Here is a 26,959-nt window from a genome sequence, read left to right as displayed (position 1 = left end):
GATCCCTGCCCTCACCATGGGTGAGGATGACTCTGGGGGAGCTGTTCTGATTCCAAGTGCTGATAATAGAGATTTTTTTTTTTTCAACCAGTAATACTCCCTTGATAAATGATTAAAATATTTTCCTTCAGTACTGGGGATTGAACCCAGGGGTGCTTTATCACTGAGCAACATCCCTTATCCCCCTCCTTTTTTTTTTTTTTTTTTAATTTTGAGACAGGGCCTTCTTAAGTTGCTGAAGCTGGCCTCAAACTAGCAATCCTCCTGCCTCAGCCTCCCAGGTCAATAGGATTTCAGGTGTGTGCCACCACACCCAGCCTTTAAGGTATATTTGTGGGGACAGGTGGTGGGGAATCACAATGATCTTGAGGTGGATTAATTAGGATTATGGTGATTCTGGGAGGCCACAAGTGGTAATACTGGTCAATGGGCTCCAACCAGCCACATAAAGGGCCATGCCAGGAAGACCTGGGCCCTTGGCAGTCTACGGGTTAACTTGGAAACTGGACAAGGTCTGTTCTGTGGTGTTCCTGGTAAGTTTTTGTCTCTCTACCAAGCAGAGTGGGCTTTCCCTTCGATCCAATTACACTGCTATGTCCAGAGACACGTCATGTGTTTCAGCCTTTAGAGGACGTTTCAGTTTTATTTGCTCACTTGTTACACATTCTTTAGTTTTTTCCAGTGGGGACCTAAGGATTATTTATCCCAGCAGTTCAAATTGATCATTTAAACTAATAGTACATCTTGTTCAAGTCCAAAAATAAAGCTTCTTGGTATGAGAAGACAAGCAGGGGAAATTGAGTAGAGGGGGCTGAACATATTTTATAGCACGGTTATCCCCTGTCCTTTGATCCTTCCTTGTTCTGACATGGGCAGGAGTCCGAGCGCCTTCTGTTTGTCTTGATTAAAGCCAGCCTCCACCTTCCCCAGAGCCTGCCTACCCTTCTGGGGACACAGGCTGCATTCACCACTAGCTGCTCTGCCCAAGCCTCTTGCAACTTTTATGAAAGGCGTTTTCACTTGGATTAAATGGGCACTGTGTTTGTGTGTGGTGTGTGTGAGGGAGAAAATGAATCACTTCAACTTGGGGTAAAGATTTAGGTGTTGTGTTTGTCCCATGCAAGTACATAAACACATCAGGACTCATTAGAAACATTAGGGGCGGGGTTGGAGACTCAGCACTGGGACATGCGAACTCTGGAGCACATTTTCCATACATTAGACCTCAGAAAGAATTGAGTTCTGCCCTCTCACAACATCTTCTGGATCCAAAGGAAAGTTTGAGGTTTTACATTTCTGTTTGCGGTACAGGAAAAGGCTTATGATCTGAGGGCTTGAGTCAGTGAAATAACATTGCTTTTATACACATTTGCTTCGCAAGAAGTGCAGGAGTTGGAAGCGACCGTTGTGAAACATTAAAGATTTTCTGGCAGAGGGAAAGGGATTTTTTTTTTTTTTTTCTCCTCCCTCCCTGCCGAGGAAAAACAGTTCTAACGAGGAGTTACTTTGTAGTTTTAACTCCCATTCAAATACTCCCAGCCCTGGAGGCTGTGGTTGGATCCCCCCCACAGCATCTTGATCTGGGTTTGGAGGGACTTTTCCCAGCTCTCCCTCATCCTCCGAGTCCCGTGGTCATGAGTTTGCAGAAGAGAGTCTTCCCCAGAAGGGAGACCGGTAAGTGGAGCTTCTTCGTCTGTCTCAGGGGATTTATGGGGAGATGAATTGGAGGGGCTGATCCTTTTTGATGTCTTCCGGGAAGGGTGGAAGAGCAGTTTTTTTTTACACTGAGCAGCGTGTGTGTGTGTGTGTGTGTGTGTGTGTGTGTGTGTGTGACTGTGTGTAGGTGTGCACATGTTTGTGCACACGTGTGTGTGTGTGTATACATGCACACGTGTGTGCAGTTAGAATTCCTGGCTTTCTGTCCTTGCAGAGACTGGTTGAGCTCTACCATGTGCTTGGCAGAAGGGTGAAGGGACATATCACAGGACCCTTGAGGGGATAAGAGTGAGCCCTGGCCAGCGCAGAGCTAAGTGTCTGCCCTTCTGTGAGTGTTGCAGGCAATGCTGAGGTAGGGGCATTCATGTCTAAATGTTATAGCTGTCAAGATCCCCAGCAGTGGGGCTCCAGTTTCAGCAGAAGCAGAAGAGGGAGCTGCTTAGTTCCTGGTGGAGAATGAAGCACAGGTCTCAGGAGCACAGGGGATCCCCAAGACTTGCGACTTGAGCCTTGCTTGGTAGATCTTAGAAGTGGGAGGGGCCTCCAACATCCTGGCTGGACCCCTGCCTTCCTGCAGGTACAGCCCATTAGATGAGATCATTTCTTATAACAACCTCCTTCTTTGCTCCAGAAAAATAAACAATGAGGCATCAGGGTAAAGGATTTTAACCCTTCTGCCCAACTTTTAGAGTCGGTGCTGGCGAAACGTCAGTTCTGTTTTAACTTTGGCATAAAAGAATAAACACATGGTTTTCTTTAAAAAGGAGAATGAAACAAGTCAAAGGCATATTCTGGCTTTTCCAGCTCCAGGAAGATACGGCTAAAGCCCTTGGGATCTTTTGCTCAGGTTCCATTCAAGCCTTGCCTGAATGCTGAAGAAAGGTAGTGAGTCGTAGGAACTGAGAAAAGGGGCTGCAGTGTCTGGCCACCTGGGCTGGAATCTTGGTTCTGAGAGAAACCTAGCCTGGCATCTTGGAAAAGGTATTTCACTTTGCTGTGGCTCAGATTCTTCCTTTACAAAACAGCAATCATAAATTCCTACCATACAGAATGGAAGAAGCAATAAATGAGATAAAGCTCGTGAAGTGCCCTGATCAGCTTGTGCACAGTACCAACTCTCATAAGCAGACTGCTCCCCTATTCTGTCACACAACCATCTCAAATGCCCAGGGCTCGAGGATGAAAAGCAGCTGTGGTCTCCCCCTATAGCTAAAATGGGCCAAGCACTTGGAATGCGCCCCCTTTGGGGATAGAGGTTGTGAATATACCTGACCTGGTGTTCAATAGGTGTTCCATATCTAAAGAAGCCGTTGACTCCACATTTATTCACAGGGAAGTCTTACCACTTCCTGTCCCTGGCTGCTTTGCCTTTGGTTAGGTTTCCCTGGTAACAGACTCTGAGGCAGGGATTTGTGTGTAGGAAGTTCATTGCAGAGTGCTCTGGGAAAGGACACCTGTGAGGGTGAGGGAGACAGAATTGGACAGATGGAGGAGTGGGATCAGCAGCACTGGCTGATCCCAGGGGGCTTTGTGCCCCTATAATGACCAGTCATGTCACAGGGGCTGTGCTTGGAACCAGGGCATGATCTTGGGCAAAGTAGGTTGGAGGCAATGCCTGGCAACTCAGCAATGAGCTGTGACAAGCAACCCTGTGTTAGCTGTGTGAATGAACACCTTGGTTCTGAGGTGAGGGGTTTAGCTGCATGATAGCCCATAAAAACCTCTCAGTAAATTTGATCACATGCTTTGTTTTTGTTGAGTTCAGCTGTTTAGAAGGTTGGGCCTGAAATACATGGACACCTGTTCAGTTCAATTCTTACATAGCAGCATGATTTTGGATAAGTCCTTTTCCATAGCCAGAACTCAGTATCCCTGCCTATAAAGTGGACAGGAAGGTGTTGGGCTACAGATGACTTCTAGGAACACTTCCAGCTCAACCATTTCACAAGTGAAGATTTTGAGTTTGTGACTATGGTGGTTGGTTGGGTCCTCAAATGTGGTCAGCTCACATGATCACAGGTGTCTCAATTCCTTCTGCTGAAAAATGGGAATCAAGATCTCTGGAGGCCCTTGTCATGAGACCAGCTGTCAGCAGGGAGATGTTGAACCTGAGAAGTTGAGGGAAGTTTTGCCTAGGCCTGGAGCTAGGTGGTGAGTGGGGCTGAAGAATTCTGCTGCCTACATTCCCCACCCCAACATTTTTCCTAGGGGAGAAAATCAAACACATGAGACACTTCATATATCTTCAATAGTGAAGAACTATCTAATGTTGTCTGGGACAAACATAGATGTAGCTGGATTTCTTTTCTTACCATCTTTCCTTGACTACCACCCAATTTTCTATTTATTTTTCAATATACAAAGAGTGAAATCACTTTCCCAAACACTTGGAATTCATTTTCAACAAATTATTTGTTTAGAGCTTTTTATGCTCTTGGCACTGTGCTGGGATCTGGGGATCTATTGGGACACATTAAATAAATGTGTGCACGCAAAGATATAAAGGCAAAGAAGGCTAGGTGTTTGGGGAGCTGTAGTGGGAGAACTGACCTAGCTTGGCTGGCCCAAGAAGGTTTTGTTTGAGCTGTTTTCTATAGAGGTGTGTGGGATGGGGAAGAAGATTCTGGCATGATCTTAGAATATCTCCTAATAAAAATCCACACATTCCAAGCCAGGCGCTGTGGCACATGTCTGTAATCCCAGTAGGTCAGAAGGCTGAAGCAGGAGGATTGCAAATTCAAAACCAGCCTCAGAAACTTAGCAAGGTCCTAAGCAACTCAGCGAGACCAGTGTGGCTCAGTGGTTAAGTGCACCTGGGTTTCATCCCTGGTACCCCCGCCCCCCCAAAAAAAAAAAAATTCACACATTCTAAAGAAGGAAAAGTGTTTGTGGAGAAACATGGCCAAAATTTCAGTCAGTTATCAAGTTGATTTCATCAGTGGAGGGGGAGATGGAGCATTGAGGAGGCCACAGCATCAGTCTGGGTTGTTTTTGAATATGAATCTGCTCAGGAGGAAACAATGGGCAGATCTGGCATGGAGTCATCTGTTGGGAGCAGAACCGAGAAGACAGCCCTAGATGAAGGGGGAACACATTTTTTATGGTTTGAATATGGGACACCTCCCCCCTGCCACAAACTCTCATGTTAATGGAGAAATATTGAGGTGAAATAATTGGATTGTGAGAGCTGTCCTCATTAGTTCATCCTTGTTTGAATGGACAGACTGGGTGATTACCATATGCAGGTAGGTTGTAGCTGGAGGAGGTGGGTCACTGGGGGTGTGCCTTGGAAGAGTTCATCTTCCCTGTGGCCCCTTCCCTACCCTCCCTCTGCTTCCTGAATACCATGACATGAATGACTATCCTTTACCACACCCTTCTACACTGATGGCTACCTTAGCTTAAGTCCAGAGCAATGACTATCTATGGACTATGACCTCTGAAACTGTGAACTTCAAGTAAATTGTCCTCCACTAAGTTGTTCTGGTCAGTATTTGGTCACAGTGATGCAAAGCTGACTAAAGGAACACTGCAGAACAGGGATGAGAAAAGAAAATTGTTTCAGACCTTATTGGCTTAACCCAGCCACTGTATCTTTTTAAGTGTACTTCCATTTAGGCTCTCTTTCTTGCAGCATCTTTTAAAAAATAACCAGACAGCTACTTAGGAGCCTGAAACAGGAAAATCACAAGTTCATGGCTAGTCTGGGCAACTTAGTGAGACACTATTTCAGAATATAAATAAAGAGACCTAGGGATGTAACTCAGTGGCAAGGACCACTGGGTTCAATTCCCAGCACTGGAAAAAAAAAAAAAAAAAAAAAAAAGAAAGAAAGAAAGAAAAGAAAAGAAAACTTGTCAGCTCAAGGAGTAAGAGGTTTTTGCTGGTAGGGCTGAAGTCTCACTGTATATTAATCATCTGTCTATGTTCCTCACTCTGGCAGCCAATCCCCAATTATGTCCCCAGAGGGGCCTCACTGTGAATTTTTGAATGCCCTCTTTATAACCAGAGGTTCTCTTCTCTTGAGTTGAGTTAGGGTCACCATGGGCATGGCCTCCTTTCATCTGTTCCACTCTTTGAGCAAAGGCTAGTTGTCTTTATTTTACAAGTGAACCAACACAGGGCACAGTGGCTTTCCCCGGACAGTGAGTGACAAGACTGAGATTTGAACTCAGGCAGGTATATTCCATTTGAAAGTCTGTGTTCTTTGCATGCTACATTGTTGCTCAAAAATAACAGTACTCCTTGTATACACAAGGATAGTTTTTTGCATGCTCATGTTCCCACTTGCTGTTGAGTTATGGATAACTTCACGTTTCCTGCATAGGTATCAGTACCACCACCCTTAATGGCCTTAGATAGCCACCTCAGATGCCTGACTCATGGTTTATTTTATTATTTCCCATATTATTAACTTCAGTTTGATTTCAATTTTATTTTTTCCAAAACATGATTATAAAGATTTTAAACATATGGAAGAGTGGAAAGAATTGTAGTTAATATGCATATATCCACCAGTTTTTACAAAGAACATTCTTACTAAATTTCCCTTATCATGTATAGACAGCTCTCTCTCCTTCTATCTATCCAAGCATCCAAATTTTCTTAGATGTATTTCCATGTGTGTCAGGCATCACTATACTTCAGCATACATATAATTAACTCCAATTTGAACAATATTTCTTGGTGATTCTTCTTTTAGAGATAAAATTTATGTACAATGAAATGCACATATCTTTTTTCAAAGTAAAGGCAGTTTATTATTACATTTGTATTTACATAAAGAAGAAAAGTGAAGGAGCAGAAAGGAGAATAATTTACACCTGATTCTAAAGACAGACATCCAGAACATTTTGTGTGGTAGTGATGGGCTAATGTCTGGCCTACTTAGGGCAAATGTACTTTCAAAGGCATTCTCACCTCGATGGCTTATCCATGTTTACTTAACAAGCAACAATGATAACCTCCCATGTAACAAAGCTGATGCAAAGTCTGTTTCTAGATGCAATTTCTTCAGGGTGAATGACACAAATAGAGGAAAACTTGGCTGATAGATGTCCTCACAGTGTGATTTCACCTGCAGATCATTGGTGTCACTGACTTCTTTTTCAGATGGCCAGCAAAATGGAATTATCTGAAAAGCGATTTATTTATGAGCTAATGCAGGTATAGTTGATCTTCAACATAATGTTCCAAATAAAGTAATATTTGCTTTGTTGAGATAAGATTGGTCAGGGGTTTGAAGTAAGAAATTCATTGTTTAGTTCCTGTATTGCCCCCAGCATCCAGTTTTGCTCCTTCTGCCATCCTGATTGCTGAGTCCATTAGATTCTTTTTAAAAATTTGTTCTTTTTAGGTGTACATGACAGTAGAGTGTATTTTGACATATTATACATACATGGAATATAACTTATTCTAACTATGATCACATTCTCATGGGTATACATGATGTGGAGTTTCATAGGTGGTGTATTCATACATGAAACACACATATCTTAAGTGCACCATTCAGTTAGCTTTGATGGTGTACACACCTTTTTAAGGTACACATACTCCCAACATAATATAAAACATTACGATCACCCCAGAAAGCTCTCTCATGACTCTTCTCAATTGTTTTGTTTTTACTGATGTTATATAACGTTAGCTAAATAAATTCTGGTAATTCCTTGTCCTCCTCAGTTGTGGGGATGGAGCCCTTACTGCTAGAGACCCCAATTGTGGAGGACAGGCCTCATAATGGGTTTAAGTGCAGGTGCTGCTTGGGTTCTGGGACAAGGGAGCATGCCAGGCAGTAGGTTATCCTCAGCTAAATGGGTAGCCAAGGGAAGCAATATACAGAAAGTTTTTCAGGCTGTCACTGAGCAGGAGTTAAGGTTGTGGTTTTGGGTCCTGATAGTGGGGTTAGGAACAGACCAGGGTAAGGGAGATGGAGCAGAGATCTCATCATGGGAACCTGACCCTGAGATGGTGAGAACTGATCACAGCTCTGTAGGTACTTGTGTGCCCTAATGCTCTCTTGTGGGGCCCCAGTGATCCTGAGGCAGGTGAGGGGAGCTGAGCTGTAACCACTAAGACTAGCCTTGTATTTCTTGCCATTATGTATTTGCAGTCCATCAATGTCCTGACACTGGGGACAATGAGTGCATATTTATTGGCAAGATGAACACAGAAGTAACCCAAAATTGCTTGTGGGCAACGAAGTGTGGATGGACTTTCAACTGTCTCGATTCCTGTGCTGTTATGAAACATAGGTAGAGAGGGTCCAAAAGCAGGAATTTCTGCCTCCTGCGCCCTGTCACTCTTGCTTCCCTATTTCAGAGGGCATAGGGCCACTGCAGATGAGGTGGACTGAAGGAAGGCAGAGCTGGTACATGTTAAACCACCATGTGTCAGAGAGTGAGCCATCCTTATTTAAGTCTTATAACAACTCATTTTACAAGTGAGAAATCTGATGCTCAGAAGTGGGAATGACTTATTTCAGGTCAAAGAGCCAGTTCGCAGCAGCCTGAGGATAAGAACTCAGGCTGCTTTACTCCTGGACTAGTGCTCTTTTCAATGCTTGCCTGCCTCCTATGCCTAGGGTGTGCTTATGCATGTACGAGCTTGCTGTGAACTTATTCATTGGTTCATTTCTTTATCTTGCATCTGTTTCTATGTGTCTGACCGCAGTGATCCCTCTCTCCTGCTTTCCACTGTACCGCCCCATTCTTTCCTCTAACAGCTATTTAGCATTCAATTTGTGCCAGGTACTGTGCTAGATGCCAATGCTACACAGGGAAACATAAGACATGGTGCCTGGCACCAAGGAACTGACAGTTACTGGAAAAGTCAGACAGAGATGAGAGAGATCAGCATGGAATGCTCTGAGTGTGCCAAAGGGCAGCTGGTAATTTAATGGGTGAGTTGGAAAACAAGGTTGGGGAAGGCTTCCTGGAAGAGGTGACTTTGAGCCAAACCTTAAGAAACATGTGTGAGTTTGTTGCACAGAGTGTGCAACATGCAGAGGTGGAGGAATCAGGGAACATCTGGAGGAACTTCAAGCTGGGGGTGGGGAGACAAGCCTGTGACCTTGGGCAGGGATTTAAAATTTTTACGTATTGAGTCAGTCATGTCACGACAATAACAAATAAAGAAAAGAAAGAAAGAATTTCTTCATCTTTTAAAATGTTGCTTTCTAATGCAAGGCAGGAAGGAGCCATTCTTCAGATAATTGTGTGGGCAGAGAGACTGAAAAAGTGAGATAAATAACTGCCTGGCACAGCCAAGCACGGTCGGTCCACCTCTCACTCCACCCTTATCCTGTGTCAGAACACATGGGAGGGGCCAGTCCTTCTGTTGGGGCATCTCTGATATCCTGTAAGAGCCACAAAAGTTGAGAGATCCAGCTGCCTCTGGAAGTGTCAAGACTCCAAACTGAATATACATCACTCCTGCCAAAGCCTGGCTCAGTGGAAACGTCGCATCCCTCTCCTCCACCACAGAGAAGTGTGCTTCCATTGAGACCCAGTCTTTTCCTGTTGCCAGGTGGAAAGGCAGGATGCTGGTGCTTTGTAAACCATATTAATCTTGACCTTAAAAAAACACCACCCAAGCTCTGACCACTCCCTCCAGTTCTGGTATCTGATCCTTTCTAAGCCTGCCCATGTGATGGGGGCAAAAGGGCTAGGGAGGGATCTCCAGATGCTCAGCTAGTCAAAGTTGATTTACTCTGCTTTTGTTAAAAGGACTGGACTTTATTTTCAGATAACTTAGCCGGGTTCACATCCTGGCTTTGTGCCTTGAGAAAGTTGTTGCACCACCCTGTGATGCTTCCCTGTCCCTTCCTCACTAGGGAGAGGGAGATACGTTTTTTTTTTTTTTTTTTTTTTACCAAGTCTACAGGTTCATTGTGGAGGTAGGGACTGTGCTGATCAACCATACTCAGTATGCTTGGACCCACAGCAAGCACTGCACAAATGGTTGTTGTTACTGTTATCAATTAGTCCATCAGAGTTCTGCATCCCCAAGCATTTTCCTTTGCCCTGGAACTGTGAATGAAACCAAGTGATTCTGCTGGTCCAATCCAAGGGGTTATTAGTGCTCTTGGAACTAACCTCTCTTCCCTGGGAGAGAACAGTCTTACTATTTCCTAGACTGTGGCCTCAAGGAGCTAGGATAGAAGAGGGTACATTTTTAAAGTGCCATTTAAAACTGAGTCTAATCACATGAATTGGACAAAGGCAATGTCTGTAAGAGCTCTTTGTAAACTCTCAAGTACAAACAAATGTAGAAACTCATTATGTGGCATTAGTCATTTATTTATTCATTCAGTTATGCATTAATTCAGTCAGTAAATGTTTATTGAGCCCTTATGGGCCAGACATGTTCTAGTGCTGGGGCCCCTGCAGGGAACAAGACTGATGGGGTCCCTGATGGGGAATCACACTTCAGATGGGGCAGATGGATGATGCCCAAGTACCTAAATAGACTCTGAGGATGCCTTCCAATGGTGGCAAGTTTAATGAAGAAAACAAACAAGGAAGATGTAATAGAGAGTATTGAGGGCTTATTTAGATTGGACAGGAAAGGTCATATTTAGAATGTTGAAGTAGCAAGGAGCCAGCCATATGAAGATCTGGAAGAGGAACCTTTGGGAAGAGGGAGCAGCTAGGGCAAAAGCCTTGGGGCAATGTGAGCTTGGCCTGTTCAAGAACAAGCTAGAAGTCTGAGCTGACTGTGAAATGCAGTAAGGAAGAAGAGAGGTAGGAGCTGAAGTTGGGAGGACAGTCAGCAAGGAAATCATGTAACTGCTTTGGGCCATGGCAAGGAACTAGGATATTATTTTGAAGAAGCAATGCAAGTTGGGAGGGAATAAGTGATGCACAGGGCATTTTTAGGTCAGTAAATGCATTCTTCTATTTGATATTATAATGGTGGATAAGTGACCCTATGCATTTGTCAAAACATATAATTCTTTGGAATTATAAACACAAAGAATGAATCCTAATGTCAACCATGAATTTTAGTGAATAATCATGTATCTTTATGGTTTATTAGTTGTAAAAATGTATCATGCTAATGCAAAATGTTAATAGTAGGAGAAACTGTATGTTTGTAAAGAGAAAGGGCATGTGGGAAACTCTATACTTTGTGCATAATTTTTCTGTAAGCTGGTTTGTGTGGTGCTGGGTAGGTGGGAGTCTTCTCTTTTTTTCTGCAGGAGGTCCTTCATGAAGGGCACACCTTGACATATAGACCACCCTGTATGTATAAGGGGCAGGGCAGGGTCCCAGCCACACTGGAATATATTCACCTTAAAACAGTAGGGAAGAGGGGCTAGGGTTGTGCCTTAGTGGTAGAGCATTTGCCTCACATGTGTGGGGCACTGGGTTCAATCCTCAGCACCACATAAATAAAAGTATTATGTCCATCTACAGCTAAAACAAATTAAAAAAAAAGAAAAACAGTAGGAAAGAACGGGTGACTCAAAGACAGAGGGAGAGGCAGGAGCTGGTCTCAGGCACAGGAATCAGTGAGGGCCTAAAGCTGGAGTAGTTGCAAGGCTGTGAGGCCTTTGTAGGTCACAGGATCCAGGAAGACTGAGGCTGGGTTCCATGGGCCTAGGGGTACAGAATCACACCTCTATGGCCAGACGGGAAGAGTCAAGGTGGGCGATGCCTATTCTGAGCCCCGATGCCATGGGCCTGGGGAGTTTCAAGAAAGGCCATGGGTTGCACAAGGCAGGCATCACTGACCAACGCCCCCATTCCTTGAACTTCTGAAATTCTTCCCCTGCATGCCAGACTCAGCCCTACAATATGGCACTGTCCCCAGAGCCTGCCAACAAAGGCAACCCTATCTCCTGCATGCCCTCCCTGTGTGTCCTGTGTGACCACCGCCTGGTTTCCCCAGCAGTGGCTGCACCTCCACAGCCATGCCTGGAATTTCAAGGGCTTCCTACAGTTTGCACCTACACCCTCATTAAAACCCCCAGGGGCCCCTGAAACATTTGGTGGTGAGCGTCAGGAAACATTCCATTTTTCAGTAGAGAGGGCCACACAAAGGTCCCAGTTGGTCACACAGGAACAACTCACAGAGGCCCATACTTAGAAGAGATGTGTGGGATGCTCTCTGGGGGGCAGTGGGGTTAAATGCCTGAGATTAGGCCATCAGAGGAGACATGTGAGGGAAAGGCATTCTGATCACATGCCACTAAACCCTGTAGGACACACAGAGGTCACGTCCCTTTAGGTTGTGGTTTTCAACACGTTTTATCTAAGTTAGATCATTGGTTCTTGAACTTGGGCATGCACCAGAATTACCTGGGGGGCTTGCGAGTTGCCCTGAATGTTGGTGCCCCCCTCAGGACTGGGACTAGAGAATTTGCCTTTTTAGTAGGTATTGCTGCTGCTGTTGCTGGTGTAAGAACCAGAACTGAGGACATTACATGTGCTCCTGAGAGCCAGTTTGATTTAGGGAAAGTCTGGCACAAAGAGGCAACATGGACAGAGTCAAGGTCTTGGAGTTGGTGGATCTTGATTAGACTCGCGGTGTGGTATTTTGCTGACTGTGTGACGTTGGGGAAATTGCTCGACTTTCTGAGTCAGTGATTAGCTTTGACTCCAGGTCACCAAGCATAGAGCATAGTAAGTAGGTACTTGATGAACTTTTGGGCAGTGATTTTCTCTACCTGTAAAATGGGTATGATAATATTCACTGGATTTCTGGTAGGAGTGTGAGAGGATGAAGTTTATGGAAAGCTCCTGTCATGTGCCAGTCACATCATAGGCCCTGAGTAGTGTCTGTTACCACCCTGCCCTTCTTGCAGTCACTTCTGTGCTGTTTAGGGAAGGCAGGAGCAGACTGGGACTGGAGCAAAGAGCCTCACTTTGATTCTGCAGCTCTGGAAGGAGCCTGCCTCCCACGTGTTCCCTGCCAGCTCAGCAGATGGTGGACTTTGTTCCGAAGCTGAGCTTCCCAGCCCTGGCAGACCCCTTTTTGGACCAAGTCTTTTCCTATGGAGATGTCAGATGGCTACGGTGGGAAGTCTTTGAGCAAATCTGTGCCAGACTGGACACATTTGCCCAGGGTCACCTGTCCAGAGCAGGTGGTGTCGACAGTGTCTGACTCAGAGTCCCTTCCATTGGAACTGGGATGTGACTCAGAAGCTGGCCTCTGTTTGAGGAGGGAGTGTCCATTGCTCACTCTGACAGATCCTGCCCAGGCTTGGACCCCAGGCCATTCAGAGATAGATGGTACTGTGGTCCCTACTGGGCAGTTGGAGAGAAAAGCAAGGGAGGTGGCAGCCCTGGGGGGCTATGCAAAGGGAAGTCGATGGGCACCAGGTGAGTGAATATACCTCAGGCAGCCACCTACACCGAGGGGCTGTTCCCTGAGGTACCGAGCTGGTTTCCCTGGCCTTGATGAGGAGGTTCTTGGTTGCTAGGTCTTAATTTCACATTTGAAAGTCATGCTGGGATCAGGGCAGGAGCAGAAGTGAGGGAACCCCTGTTCCCAGTGGGCTAGGGAGGAGGCTTTGGGGACCTGGGGGTGGGCAGAGGGATGCCACTCGTTCTGGCTGTGCAGTGCTGGAGCTGGTCTTGAGATTTCTAGTCTTGTCCTTGGTACTGAGAACGTGAAAGGAAATGGAAAAAAGGAAGCAAGGGAGGCAGAAAAGGCAGTGAGGCTCTTCCTCTCCCAGGTGGGCATGGTGACTGACAGTGACAAGAGTGTTCTCTCTGCCTGTCAGCCACTCTACTCCACAGGACTGCATGCCACCTTGGTTCTGTCCCATTGATGGCGTTCCTTTGGTTCATGAGTGTGTTTGTTTTTTGTTGCTGGGGCATGAGACATGGGCAGAATGGGGTTCCCCGAGGCTGCAGGGAAGCACTGGCTTCTCCTGCCCTCATCAGGCTGTGCAGGAAGATTGTCTCTTTTCAGGCTTGAGCTACTCAATGGCTACATCATTGTCCCAGGAGCCCAGTTCAAGCCATGCAGGCCTCCCTGAGGCAGTCCTAAGAAGCTGTTCTCTGTGGCTCCCCTTCCTCTTTTGCCAAGCTCTCCAGGAGGGAGAAGACTGTTCTCCCCCTTTTTCCTCCCAGCCCTTATTTTTTGCTGTGCAGTCAGTGGTGGTCGACACTTAGGAGAACAGCAGAGGGCATCTCCCCTACTCGTGAGCTCTCAGGGCAGGTCGGTCTCTTGCTGGAGGCCCTGCTATTCATTTATTCAATGCAATGAGGCTTATTACTAATATTTAACGCTCCAACAGTTTCCTGAAAACTCTCCAAGCTATAGGCACTGGGCTAAAATCTTTACATTTGTTACTTTACTCAAACCTTACAACGACACTGAGTTTCTGTTCATTAGGGCACCATCAAACCGTACAGTAAGGATCATTCAACTAAAGAGGGGTACACCCAGGACCTGAACCCCAGGCAATGTAACCCCAAATTCCATGCTCTGTGACATGGCTTAACAATGTTTATATTCCCTAAACACCAAATTGTCATATATGCACAGGGTTAAAAGAAAAATAAAACTGTTGGATTACAATTACCCAAAGCAGTTATTTTCAAATTCCTCTTCTCCACAAACCATTTTAGAATTAAAATCTTTCAAGAATACTCATATATAAATGGTTAAGGCAGAATTGTTTTGGTGGAAGACAGGCCAATAGCTTGAGATTGGCCCTCTTGTCAAGGCTTTCCCTTCTTTCTGGATCCTAGCCAGGCTCAAAGTTTGGGGAGTGATGGGGGGTGGAGGGAATGTGGCTTTTGAATTGAAATCCACTCCCCAGCACAGAGGGTCCTTGTTCCTGAAGGGACTCCTTGGTTATCCGTGATTGCTCATTGTCCTTACTTGGCTGTTGGGTCCCTCTCCTCTCTGCCACATCCCTGAGTTCTGCTGCCACCAAGAGATTTGCTCTGACCTGGATACAGAAGGGTCCTTCCCTCATTCTGATCCCAAGCCTCAGCTCATGGCTTAGTTCCTTGAGCTGCCTTTCCTAACCAAAGCTCCAAAAGCTTGGAGTCAATTGTTTATTTTGCCTCCATGGATATTTTTCTCCCCATGCACAGGAGTATGTGACTATTTACACTGGACTGCCACTTCAGGCTGTGGCAGATTATTCCAGCCTTTAATGTCAGCTCCCCACAGGGGGAATAATAGCTGTTTACACATCTGTCACCCCCAATAGACTGTTAAGAACCATGTCTTCATCTTTGATGTGGTGAGTGTCTGATATACAGTGAATTTCAGAAAACGATTATTACAGAAATCAACAACAAGACCACTTTAATAAGCACAAGAATACCTTATATTTGCATTGTCCATTTGGTCTAGCAATGCATTTTTATATGTAATTTTTTTATATTAAAACATCACTCAGTGTAAATAACCATGTACTCCTGGGCATGGGGAAGAAAAATAGCCACGGAAGCAAAATAAACAAAGAACTAGGTCCAAAAACTTGGAGTTTGGGTTAGGAAAGATAGCTTGAAACAAGGATTCACTTTGAATTTTTCTTTCACATTTCTATTAAAACCAGGACAAATCTATGTCAGTTTTGTAGACTAGGCAAGGTGGCTCCGTGTATGCCAGAATCATGGAGAGGCATCTCTGCAGGAAAGAGCATGGAGCAGATGGGGGTGCTGAGCACAGCTTGAGGATGAGCAGACCGCCGGGTGGCAGGGCAGAGTCCATGGGAGCTGTGATGCTTGTCACACTTGCAGAGGCTGGAAAAGTTTGCATTGGCTAAAAAGAGCTTGCAGAACTGGTAGTGTCTCTGCAGGGTGACCCAGATGCTGGGGACAACCCAACAGTGCAGATCCTCATAGGTCTTGCCTGTGGCTTAGGCTTGGCATGCAAAGCATAATGGATGAGCACAGCAGCTGGAATGTGGCTGTCCTGTTCAGTCACCTGGAGGTAGTCACTACCAAATCATCTTCAACCCACAGACATTACCCACTGCTTGGATTTTGGGGGCAGAATCACAGTATTTCATGTGACAAAGGAAAGCTAGAGTTAAATCTGAGCCCTTTCCTCAATCTCGTATCTGTGTCTGAGAAGTTCCAACAGGGAACTTCAGAGCCCATATCCAGCTCCCACATCTGGAAAATCGTAAGTTACTCGAAGAAGGATGGGCAAATGCAACAAAAGTCATGCACACACAAAGAGGTTCAGGGAAGAGAACCAGGTGAAGAATCAAAGCAAATACCCCATATGAAGCTGCTGTGAGAAATTGGAGAAAACCTACAAGTAGTGGTTTTCAAATGTGACCCAGGAGTGGAGTGAAACTGCATTTAGTGGGTTGGGACCAACTTTACTTTTTTATATATAGAACAGAATGGGACATATCACAATTCATCAGGGTCTTGGCAAACTTAAATTTCATATGATCTTTTCTGTGCTTTTTATTTATTATGCTATAGTTAGAGTATTGCTTCATGAAACATATTTTAGTTTGATGTATTTTTGTAAACATTTACATACATATACGTCTTATGTGTGTTCATGTGGTGCATACTATGATGCAAAGATGTAAATTCTCACTATAAGTCAAAATTTTATAAAAAGCTTAAGAAACAGTACTGTAGAGCATTGGGTAGAATCTAGAATAGTGGAGGTGTGTAAGAAGAGCACTTTAAATCCAAATATTCCTGACCTTCTCTTTTGACAAGATGTCCTTTCTGCCATCATCCTAGGCAGGGATCCTCAGCAAAGTCATCCATGGGTTTATCTCTCTTTCTGTCCTTCCCTCCTCCTAAACAGAATGGTGAGCAATGGCAAGGGCTGGAGAGAGCAGACAGCAGGTCCCATCTCCTGTGCCTACCCTTTTCTCTTTCTTCTCCTTTCCTCCAAGGATGGTTGAAGTTAGTTCCAGTCAAACTGCAGGGGTCAGGGGACACTGCAGCAGCTGCTGAAGGAGGCAGGGGACTGATAACATTAACTAAGGTGATGTCTAGACAACATGTATCCCCTGCATTGAGCTAATTGCCAAAAACAGATAATAAAAGTGTGTGTGGTGTGTGCGTGTTCATATATACATATGTGTATGTATATTATATATATATATATGTATGTGTTTTACACACATACACACATATGCACACACACAGTCATATGCCACATAGTGTCAGTCAATGTCAGACTGCCCATACGATGGTTTATGGAACACTTAAAACATATACTAGCTTAAAAAGTAAACCCTAGTACATGCCAACAACTAAAAAGTGCTCAAGACACATCTAATTAAATTGGAATTTTCTAATAAGAAATTCAAGAAGACAAACCTGAAAATTTAGCCAAATGAAAGAATGAAATTAGTGATAGCAGTCTTCTGAAGAATTGAGTTAAAACTGGAAGTCAACTATAATTATAGAATAACAACAGTAAGAACATCATCTTTCAAAATTCATGGGTTGACCAAAAAGTATTCAGAGGAGAAGCTCTACCTTTAAATAATAATGATGATGACTATGGTGGCGATATAACTATCCAACAAACTGTGCTAAGAGAGTGACATCTTATATTTTCAATTTACTATCATAAAGTTGCAGAGGGGTGCTCCTGGAAGCATCTCCATTTTACAGGTGACTGAGTCACAAAAGTTTAAGCAGAATTCTAGGGTCAGACACAGTGAATGATCGGACTGAGACTGAAACCCAGGTTTACCTGACTCTGAAGCCAAGCACATCACCACCACACGAGATGCTTTCATTTCTAAAGAAGAATAACGAGTTTTGAGAAAATAAGTGGCAAACGCTAGAGGATACAAAAACAGAGGGAAACAAATATAAAATGAGTAAGAAGGAAAAAAAATACGTAAAGCAGAAATAAATCTATTGGAAAGCAAACCAAAAGTAGCAGCAGATGTTTTTTTCACTACTTCTAAGGACAGGTGCTTGGAAAGGACCAGAAGAGTGGGTAGACTTTAGTGAAGACAAGGCAAAGTCAAAAAGAGGGGCAGCCATGGAAATACACATCCCTGGTGACACGGCACATGGCAGGTGCAGAGCATCTCAGAAACTTTACCGCTGTGAGTCTGGGATGGAGAACTCCACACTGACAGTTAGAAAACCTGAGCAGAAGGGCAATTTCATGGCAAGGTAAGTGATCAAAATTAACAAAGGAAAAGATTTTAAAAAATTAAATAGACTCATATGCAGGAGAGTCACTGAAGAAATTTCAAAGAACCGCCTAAAACTGATGCCAGAATCAAACGATTTTATGGAAAAATTATTTTAAGCCTTTGTAATGAGATATATTTTAATTTGTTAAGTGGTTTCAGAAAGTGGGAAGAGACACCCAACAGACACAAGAGAAGATGATGGACCACTTCTTTCTTTTCTTCTTCTTTTTTAATTAGAGCTTTATAGTTACACACAGTAGTTGGGTGGTTCCTGACAAAATCATACATGCAGAGAATTCGATTTCACTTCACGTTCCTTTTCCCTCTCCTTCCATTTCCCTTTCTCTACTAATCTTCCTTTCACTCATATATTTATTTATTTTTAATTTTTTTCTACTTATACATAAAGGTGAAATTCCTTGTGATATATTTATATTATGCACATAGCATGATTTAAAAAAAAATTCAGTCATGAAGGATTACTTCTATTGGCAGATATAGATACAAAAATCCTAAAAAATATTAGCAAGGTACATCTAGCTGTCCAGTAAAAGAAGTACATGCTGTGATCTAGTGAGATTTAAAATAAGAATGAAATGCAGGAGGCTTAGCTTAGGCAAGGCATTCATACATTTCTTCACTTCAGCAAATCAAAAGAGGAAAGGAACAGACTAGTGCCAATGAGCTGAAGCATATTTAATAAACGACTTGGTTTTGATGAAAAAAGCATTCCAAGTTAAAATTAGTAAAAGATAGTTCTTTCTATGATAAAAAATAATTTCATCTCACTCTATTAGTCATGGTCCTACTTACCAGAGAATGTTAGAGGAATTTCCATTAATGCCTGGAAAGAGATGTGGAAAATCTGTATTGTCAGCATCACTTATGAATATTTTAGAAATTCTGGTCAGTAAAACTTTAAAAAAATAAAATGAGATGAATGGTACAAACATTATTAAATGAAGCAAGTTTATTAACTTTCAGAGATCACATGATTGGAAACTCAATACAAGCTATTAAATAATGACAGAACCAATAAGACATCTCTAAGGGTGTCAGTTATGAAACAAAGTAAAAAAGTCACAAAGTACTTACACATAAAAAAAAAAACCAAATAGATAATATACTTTGCCAATGATTCAGCTTCACATATAAACAAAATGTTCAGGAATAAAGGTGAGTAGAGATTTTTAAAGCTTAAGAAGAATATGAAATTTGGTTGAAGATCTGAAAAGAAAATTTGAACAAATATAAAAACAAAATAATTTCTAAAATGTCCCTGGATGGGAAAACTTTTCCCTACAAGTTGTCCATAAATCTAAGGCAATTCCAATCAAAATTCTATCCAGATATTTTAAAATTTGAGAAAATTATTTCAGAATTATTAACTGATAGAAATTAGTCATGTATTTTATTTTTGTTACCCCAAATAGGCAACCTTTGTTTTTCTGATAGTAACTGTAATATGTGACCACTACAAGAAGAAAGCGAGTATAGGAAATTATTACATAGAAAGGAAAGACTCCTTGTGAATACCATCTTCCAGTGTCTTCCACTGGTGTTTATTTGTACAAGTCCATTTTTATAAGTAAAACTAAATCAATACAACTATTTTATGGTATGTCTTATCCTTACAATGTATCATGTATATCTTTTCCCTATCTTTCTATGTTATTGGTTGTATAGTACTTCATCATATGGAAATACCACATAAGAGTTAATAAAAGCTTTCACAGATGTACATTTAGGTCATGTTCACTCTTTTGCTATTTTCTCATGTTCTCCCATTCTTTCTTATTCACTCACACATCCAAGGAAGTTGGGCTCCATGAAGCTAAGCTTTCCATATATACTATTATTTTTTGAGTTTGCTTTTGTGTGTGTGTGTGTGTGTGTGTGTGTGTGTGTGTGTACGCTCACACACACACTATATGCCAGGCAAACTGGCTCAGAACGTCTTTCTTTCTCATTTTCATAGTGTTTGGGACTGCCATTTCCATCTTATGGATGACTAAACCAAAAAGGTGAAATACTTTGCTTCAGCTTGCACAGATAATAAGTGGCAGATCTGGCATTCAGTCTAAGGTTGACTCCAGCATCTCAGCCAGTAGGCATCAGGTTTGCACTACTGATTGTTGTTCCTCCCAGTTATCAACAGCACAGTGTGGGATCCCCCAGTGTGGCTTTGTGCAGATGATCCCTCACTTCACTCTCCACGACAGTCACGGAGTGTCTTTCACATGTGAGGCCCGACTCCAGGCCTTGGGTTTTCGGGAGAAGCCAGCCTTGGATAGCCACTCCAGAAAAATGATGGAGAAACAGGCCCTTCTTGAATTGATCTAGATCCTCCTTAAGATCAATTATATATTCCACGTCCACCATCCTGAGGTAGTACGTGCTGCAGGGGAAGTCCATTCTGATTTACCCTGTGTCCAGGGGCTGGGTCTTAGCAATGCCCACTTGTCAACGGGTCAGATCTCCTTTAGGATGCTGAAGTTGCCACAGTTTGTGGGAGGCACTCACATTGTGGCCTTCGGGGCTTCCCAGAGGAGCAGCCTCCAGAGTGTTTTCCGGATAGCTCTGAATCATCCTATGCTGAGGGCAGCTCACTCTGGAGTACGTCTGGTACTTGGAGCCCTACATTCTGTGGCCCCAGATGTGGGGGGTCTTCTCCCGGAGTATTTCACATTACATTGGTGAAGAGGAGCCAGTTGGAAGGGGTCTCTGAGACACTCAACCACTATTCATTTACTGAACAAGCAAATGCCCCTTCCCTGGGCCAAGCCCTAGCCAAGCTCTGGGGAGGAAAAATTGAGATAGAATCTCCCTCCTCCAGGAGGGAGAAACAAGAGGTATAAAATTAACTCCAAAACAACCTGCATACTTGGCCATCTGGGAAACTGAGGACCAGAGCCGTCCTCTGTCTTCCTAGTCCGGTATGCAATGCCCGAGACACGCAGAGCACTAGTCCCGGCCACAGGCCCACAGGTCCTACGAAAGCTGTGCCTTTTGGAGGAGAAGGAGCCATAGTTTCTTCCCTTCATTTCTTATCACTGAGTCACTCTTTTGTTCAAGACCAAAAAATACCCCCTGGACTGGAATGACCAAACTTTAAAATTTGCCTTTGATATAGGACACTGTCAGAGGATTCGGAAATTTAAAACACATTTTATCAACTAGCTCCCCTTTTCTCCATATGGTTATTTGCCCTCTCAAAGTTCTCCAGTGAGTGAAATACGTTTTATCCAGATGGAAATGCTGTGGCCCTCCTCCAGTGGTTGGTTTTGCCCAGCAAGATGACAGTACATCACCACTTCTCAACCAGTGCTTTTGAGTGAGAAGAAATGACCATGGAGGAGGAACAGAGGGAGGGGAGCAAGCGGGAGGGGGAAAGAAGGTCCCCAAGCCTGTCTGGTGGAGGATCCACCCGGGATGGAGAAAATCTGGCAAGAATTTGGCAAGTGTTCATGGAGCTTGAGGCCAAGTAAGGGAAAGCTCATTAGTTGCGACCTTTCAAAGGGAGCTGGCAGGGAGGGTGGCATGGCCCCCCCCCCCCCCCCCCCGGAGCTGCTGACGTTTGGTTCCATGAGGGAGCGATAGCTGGTCCCACTGTCCTGAGCACAATTGCCGAAGCTAAGCTGAACCATGTGACCACAGCGCTGTGTTTTCAATTATTCCTCCTCCTTCTCTCTCTCTGTGCCAGGCCTGGAGGGAAGTGGTCCCCACAGAAGTGGGCTTCTCTACCGCAGCCTGTTCACAATTTCTCTCCTTTTTCATTTTCTGCAAAGACAAGGCTTAATTTGAAAACTGTATTTGCTCCTAACTTTGCCCACCTCCCTGGGCATTGTCACTTTCCCATTTATGGCCCCTACCTTCTCGGAGAGCCCAGGCTGAAGTGGTGGATCCTTCTGGAAAAGCTTATTTTATAAAACTGACAGAACTCATGAAACACTCCTGAAAATGCCCCACCCTACCTGGGATTAGCAGTTTCCACCCAGGAACTCGATCCTTCTGCTCACCGAAATCCTGCTTGCAGCCAACTTTACCCTCTCAGGGAAGCACACAGCACTGCACCTGGCCCCAAAGGTCTCACAGAGGGTTTGTTCTGGAAAATGGTCTGTGAGGAACTTGCCACTGCTGGGGCAGTTGCTGTTGTTCAGAAGAGAAAACTGAGGAGAAAGGAACTGGGTTTGTATTCCAAGAATCCATAGAGACTGTGGCAACGTTTGGTGGGACAAGAATTACTAGAGCCTGGCACTAGAATGGGGATAGGGAGGAGAAGAATTCAAACTTTGAGTGGGACTTGGAGTAGGATAAGAAAGCAGATTAAACAGCTCTCTTGGCCTTTGTATGTAATTGTTTTTCATGCCTTAAGCCAGGGGAGTGAAGAACCATTATTCCAGGAAGATTTCCAAAACTAAAAGAGGAATCTATTGGCTTACACAATTGAATTGTTAGTGATAGCTTCAGGCATGGCTGAATCTAGGTGCTTATGGGATGATATCTGGATTTAGTCCCTCTGACATTTTCTCTATGTCCTCTTTCCTTTCTCTCCTTCTTTTTCTCCACTTCTGTGAGTTCTGTACTTTCTGTGTTGACTTCACTCTCAGACAACCCTCTACACATGGGGACTCTCAGTAATTCATATGTATATTGCCCCCCTGTTTAATGCCAGGAATATTCTAGTAGAATTTTAATACAAAAGTGATGATCTTTCAAATTTTTGAATGGTGAATGGATTATTGCTAACTGATCAACACACACACACACACACACACACACACACACACACACACACACTCCTTTCCCATGAATTCCAGGGCCACAATGGGGAGTCCTAATGAGGCTGATCCAAATGAAAGAACTTTGGTTGTTATTAATATTTGTAGTGTCATTGGTGTTGAGAGTTGCTAGCTTGGAATCAATTTATTTATATGTTTTTGATGTTGAGATTGATCCCAGGGGCACTTTACCACACAGCTAAATTCCTGGTCCTTTTTACCTTTTATTTTGAGGCAGGGTCTCACTAAGTTGCTGAGGCTGGCAACTTAGTGATTCTCCTGCCTCAGCTTCCCAGATTGCTGAGATTACAGTCGTGTGCTGCCACACCCAGCTAAGTTCTGGGGATTTAAATGGGCAGAGTGCAATTCTTCCTGTGTTGGGAGATGGCAGAGAGAGAGCACTGACAATTTGGACTTGAAATGTGGTGTCTGGAAGAGGAGAGTGAGAAGGAAGAAGGAAGACAGACTCTGACAACACAGACTCTACACATGCCCTCCCAATTGATAGACTGCTCACAATCTTCTCAAAGGTTGATAAACTGCTCACAATCCTCTCAAAATGAAGCAGGTTTTATCCAAAAAGCTCAGGCCCTTTGGACTTTAAGTTCATGACTCTGGGGCACATCAAATGCAGAACTGATTAAAGAGTGTTTCTGTGGTTTTAGGGGAAGGAAGCAGACTCTGGGTGGAGGCTGGAAAAGGCGTTGACGTGGGGAAGAGAAGGTACAGAATGCAGGGCATTTGTTGAGAAGCTGTGAAGGGGATAAAAGGAAGGCAGGGAACAAGGGGTAAGATGTGGAGTCACAGCTTTTAAAAGAAAGAGAAGACTTAAGTATGTTCCCATGTGATGCTATGGAATGGCACAGAGAGAGAGACTGAGGCTATGGGTAAGAGAGGAAATAATCAATGACAGGGTACAGCTCCAGAGTCTCTGGCTCCAGAGTCAGACTGCATGGTTTAATTCCTGCTTTTGTTGCCTCTTAGCTGTGTGATCTGCAGAAAGTTACTTTAGCTTTCTGTGCTTCAGTCATCACATCTCTAAAATGAGGATACTGGTGGAGCCTATAGTAGGTTTTATGAGGACTACACAGTAAAGCAATTAGAACACTGGTCCACCAGAGTGAAGTTTTGAAGTAGTCATTTGGGAGAATGTGTGATAAACACAGTACCATTTTTGACCAAAACTGGAGGTCCCCTGAGGGCCATGAATGTTTTCTGGTACCGATTTGCTCAAGAGTGTGTGTCCTGCAAGGCTCAATCAGGCAGGGTGGACCCATCGATGTTTGGGGTTTCACTGTCACTTGAGTTGGAGGAACATAGAATACAGGACTTTGGGAAGATGGAAAGAGTGCTTGATGAAATGGGCCAGCACCGAGTTAACTCAACTAGAGCAGCAAGCACGGTGACTGTCACGAAGTAGGTGTCCACGCGTTCATCCATTCATTTGAATTCATCACCACTGGTTGCTATTGATGACTGGCAAATACACTGGTAAAAGCAAAGGGTTGCTGGGCATTCCTGCAATCCCAGCCACTCAGAGGTCGAGGTGGGAGGATGGCAAGTTCAAGGCCAACCTGGGCAACCCAGCGAGACCCATCTCAAAAGGTCTTTAATAAGGGCTGGAGATGTAGCTCAGTGGTTGAGCATCCCTGGGTTTGATCCTCATTATCAGGGAAAAAAAAAAAAAAAAGTAAAGGGTTAACATGGAGAAGAAAAAAACTATGCAAAGTTGTTGAAAACACAGTCTTCTTTCAAGAAGAAATTCTCTTTGATGAGTGTTGCGGGGAGGGAAATAGGCAAAAGGGTTTCTCCGTAATGAAAGGCCGGAGGTTTCTGCTTTCCCCTATTCCATGCAGGATGTATGTGAACACCAGTTCCAATGGGCCATGCACATCCCACGACATGCCGTTCTGGCAGCAGGCTTGTGCTTGGGCCTGAGTCAGAGCTCCTCCGGATGCAGCACCAGGGCCCCCTTTGCCACCTGCCTCATGGAAACTGAATCCATGGATGGCGAGTCTTGCTGATGGGCTGGGCGGGGCTGGACTGGGTGCCATGCTGTGGGCCTGACGGCGGGGTGAGCCATCTCTGGTCCTTGATCCAGTGGTGATGAGTGATGGGGCAGGAACTGTGCTGTCTGCTTGATTGCCACCACTGTGTGACCTGGGGCCCAGGAAAGGGCACACATGTGCTGAGCCCTTTGGCAGCCATGGCCAAGCCTCGCCTTTGTTCACACTCATGTTGATCCTGGCTGAACAGTGTTGGGTGAGGCTCCTGACTTTCTTAGTTGAGAGTTTTTCCTTTGTGAATGGAGGATGTGAAATATCAGAGGTTTTTTTTTTTTTTTTTGGTACTGGGAATTGAACCCAAGGATATTTTACTACTGAGTTACATCTCCAGTCCTATTAATTTTGAGACAGATTCTTGCTAAATTGCTGAGGCTGGCCTCAAACTTGGGATCCTCCTGCTTCAGCCTTCTGAGTCACTGGGATTACAGGCATGTGCCACCACACCTGGCTACAAATTAGAGGTCTTCAGACTGAGCTCCCTGGATTCTGGGGTTTCTTTGAAAATGCTATGGGAGTCACTAAGAAGAGTAAAGGGGACCAGGCAGGTGGGCTTAGTCCTCTCTCATTCCCTAATCAGTTTGCTCTAAAGACTGGGGTTCCCTATAAATTTTATTTAAAGATTAGTTTCCAAGTTTAAAATCCCTGGTCTCTATGATACCTAAACTCTCTCCTGTGACCTTGGGTTTGCACTTTTCCTGTCTTTGCCTCAATTTCTCTGCATGTTGGATGAGGCCGTGCACAAGAGAAGCTCCGGGACAAGGTCTCTATTAGCCTGGAAGTGGAGGGGAGTTAATCACTGGATTAACTAAGCCTCTTTTGGCTGGCAAAGGGAAGGGTTGGTGACTCTGAAGGATGACCTGCCTATCTGCCCTGCTTCCCAGGCACTGGGCACCATGGCTCAGTTCCGGGACTCATGTCCATCTCCTGTTGTCAGCAGCAGGTCACATTGCTTCTTCCCTTTTCCTCTTTCCTCTAGGGACTCATGAAGTGGTGGCTAAGCCCAGTTCAGTTGCCACCCATCAACCAAGGACCAGAGACCAGGAAAGGAAGAAAGGCAGCTTTACTTCCTCTCTGAGGATGGAGCCACACAGCCGTTCTGGAAAGAGCCGAAAGTCCATGAAATTCCGATCCATCTCCCGATCCCTGATCCTCTGCAATGCTAAGACTAGTGATGATGGCTCCAGCCCTGACGAGAAGTATCCGGATCCCTTTGAGATTCCACTGGGCCAGGGCAAGGAGGGGATTTCCCACTCATCTGTACAGCTGGCAGACACGTCAGAGGCCAGACTTAGCAGCATTCCTGATCTGGCATTGGCCTCAGAGGCAGCTCAACTTCAAGTAACTGGGAGTGATCGAGGCAAGAACTATAGGAGGATGTTCTTCATGAAGGTATGCCCAGGATTTGTTTGACTAGAAAAGCCTAGGTTGGGTGTGAGCTAGAATAAAGTCTTTGGATTTCATTTTTCAAAGGTCAGGTAGTCAAAGAGTTCTAATTCTGAGCAATAGCAAGGAAAAAGTTGAGTCAGTGCCCACTGGACCTGCAACAATGAGCATGGTAGTGAATAATCTCAGTTGACACTCTTGCTTCAGAGATTCAGTGAGACACTCTGTCAATCCAAGATATACTGAGCCTAGATCCCTGATGAAAAATGGCAGATGTGATAGTCAATACACTGAATAAGTTCTCATCTGCAGACTCTTAGGCATAACATAGCACATCAAATCACAACTGTCATGTAGATATGTGGAGGCAGACTTTGAAAGCTTGGACACAGAAGGAGACCTTGGGGCAAGCAGAGGAAGGAAGTTTTCTCCCCAAATGCTGACTGTGAACATTTTCCAAGTGTACTCTGCCAATCTCAACATAGGTGGAGTGCTGAAGGTGACAAGGAGGAGTGGTTAAGCAGTGTTTGGGGACTTGATCAAAATTCATAATGTTTTCTGTTAGATTACATTTCAGTTTTTTGCCATTAAAATGAGATGGGAATTGCAGGATACCATGAGATCTGAAGGATTAGATTTTGTCCTGTCATCCCCTATCTAATATTGTGCCTTAGTGCCTGCTGTTGAAGGAGGGATTTCTCAAGGGTCCATGTGGCCTAAACCTTGGAGTAAGTACTGCTCACTAAGTGATGGGCCTGCCCCAAGGAGCTTCCCCCACAGCCTAGAGCCAAGAAACCCTTGGGAGTCACCGACCTGTGAGCTGCAAAGAGCAGAAGGCATTCCAGTGCTTGAGGAAGGGCCTAGCACTTTCATATAGCTCGGTTAACCTCCCTCAGGAGGGA

General features: G+C 44.3%; 1 protein-coding gene across 1 annotated transcript in view; it reads left to right on the top strand.

Annotated features, from left to right (window-relative positions):
• The first annotated feature begins 1,167 nt into the window (after window positions 1-1,167).
• The window catches only part of IL16 (interleukin 16), a 112,634-nt gene continuing 86,842 nt past the window's right edge, over window positions 1,168-26,959 (top strand). Inside the window, 2 exon segments of the mRNA XM_079124247.1 lie at window positions 1,168-1,674; window positions 25,651-26,063. Of these exon segments, the coding sequence (XP_078980373.1) occupies window positions 1,635-1,674; window positions 25,651-26,063 (453 nt within the window). The 5' untranslated portion in view covers window positions 1,168-1,634.

The sequence above is a fragment of the Sciurus vulgaris genome, assembly GCF_902686455.1.
Source record: "Sciurus vulgaris genome assembly, chromosome: 2".
Lineage (NCBI taxonomy): Eukaryota > Metazoa > Chordata > Mammalia > Rodentia > Sciuridae > Sciurus > Sciurus vulgaris.
Note: the sequence above shows the minus strand (reverse complement) of the source record. Positions and strands in the feature narration are given on the sequence as shown.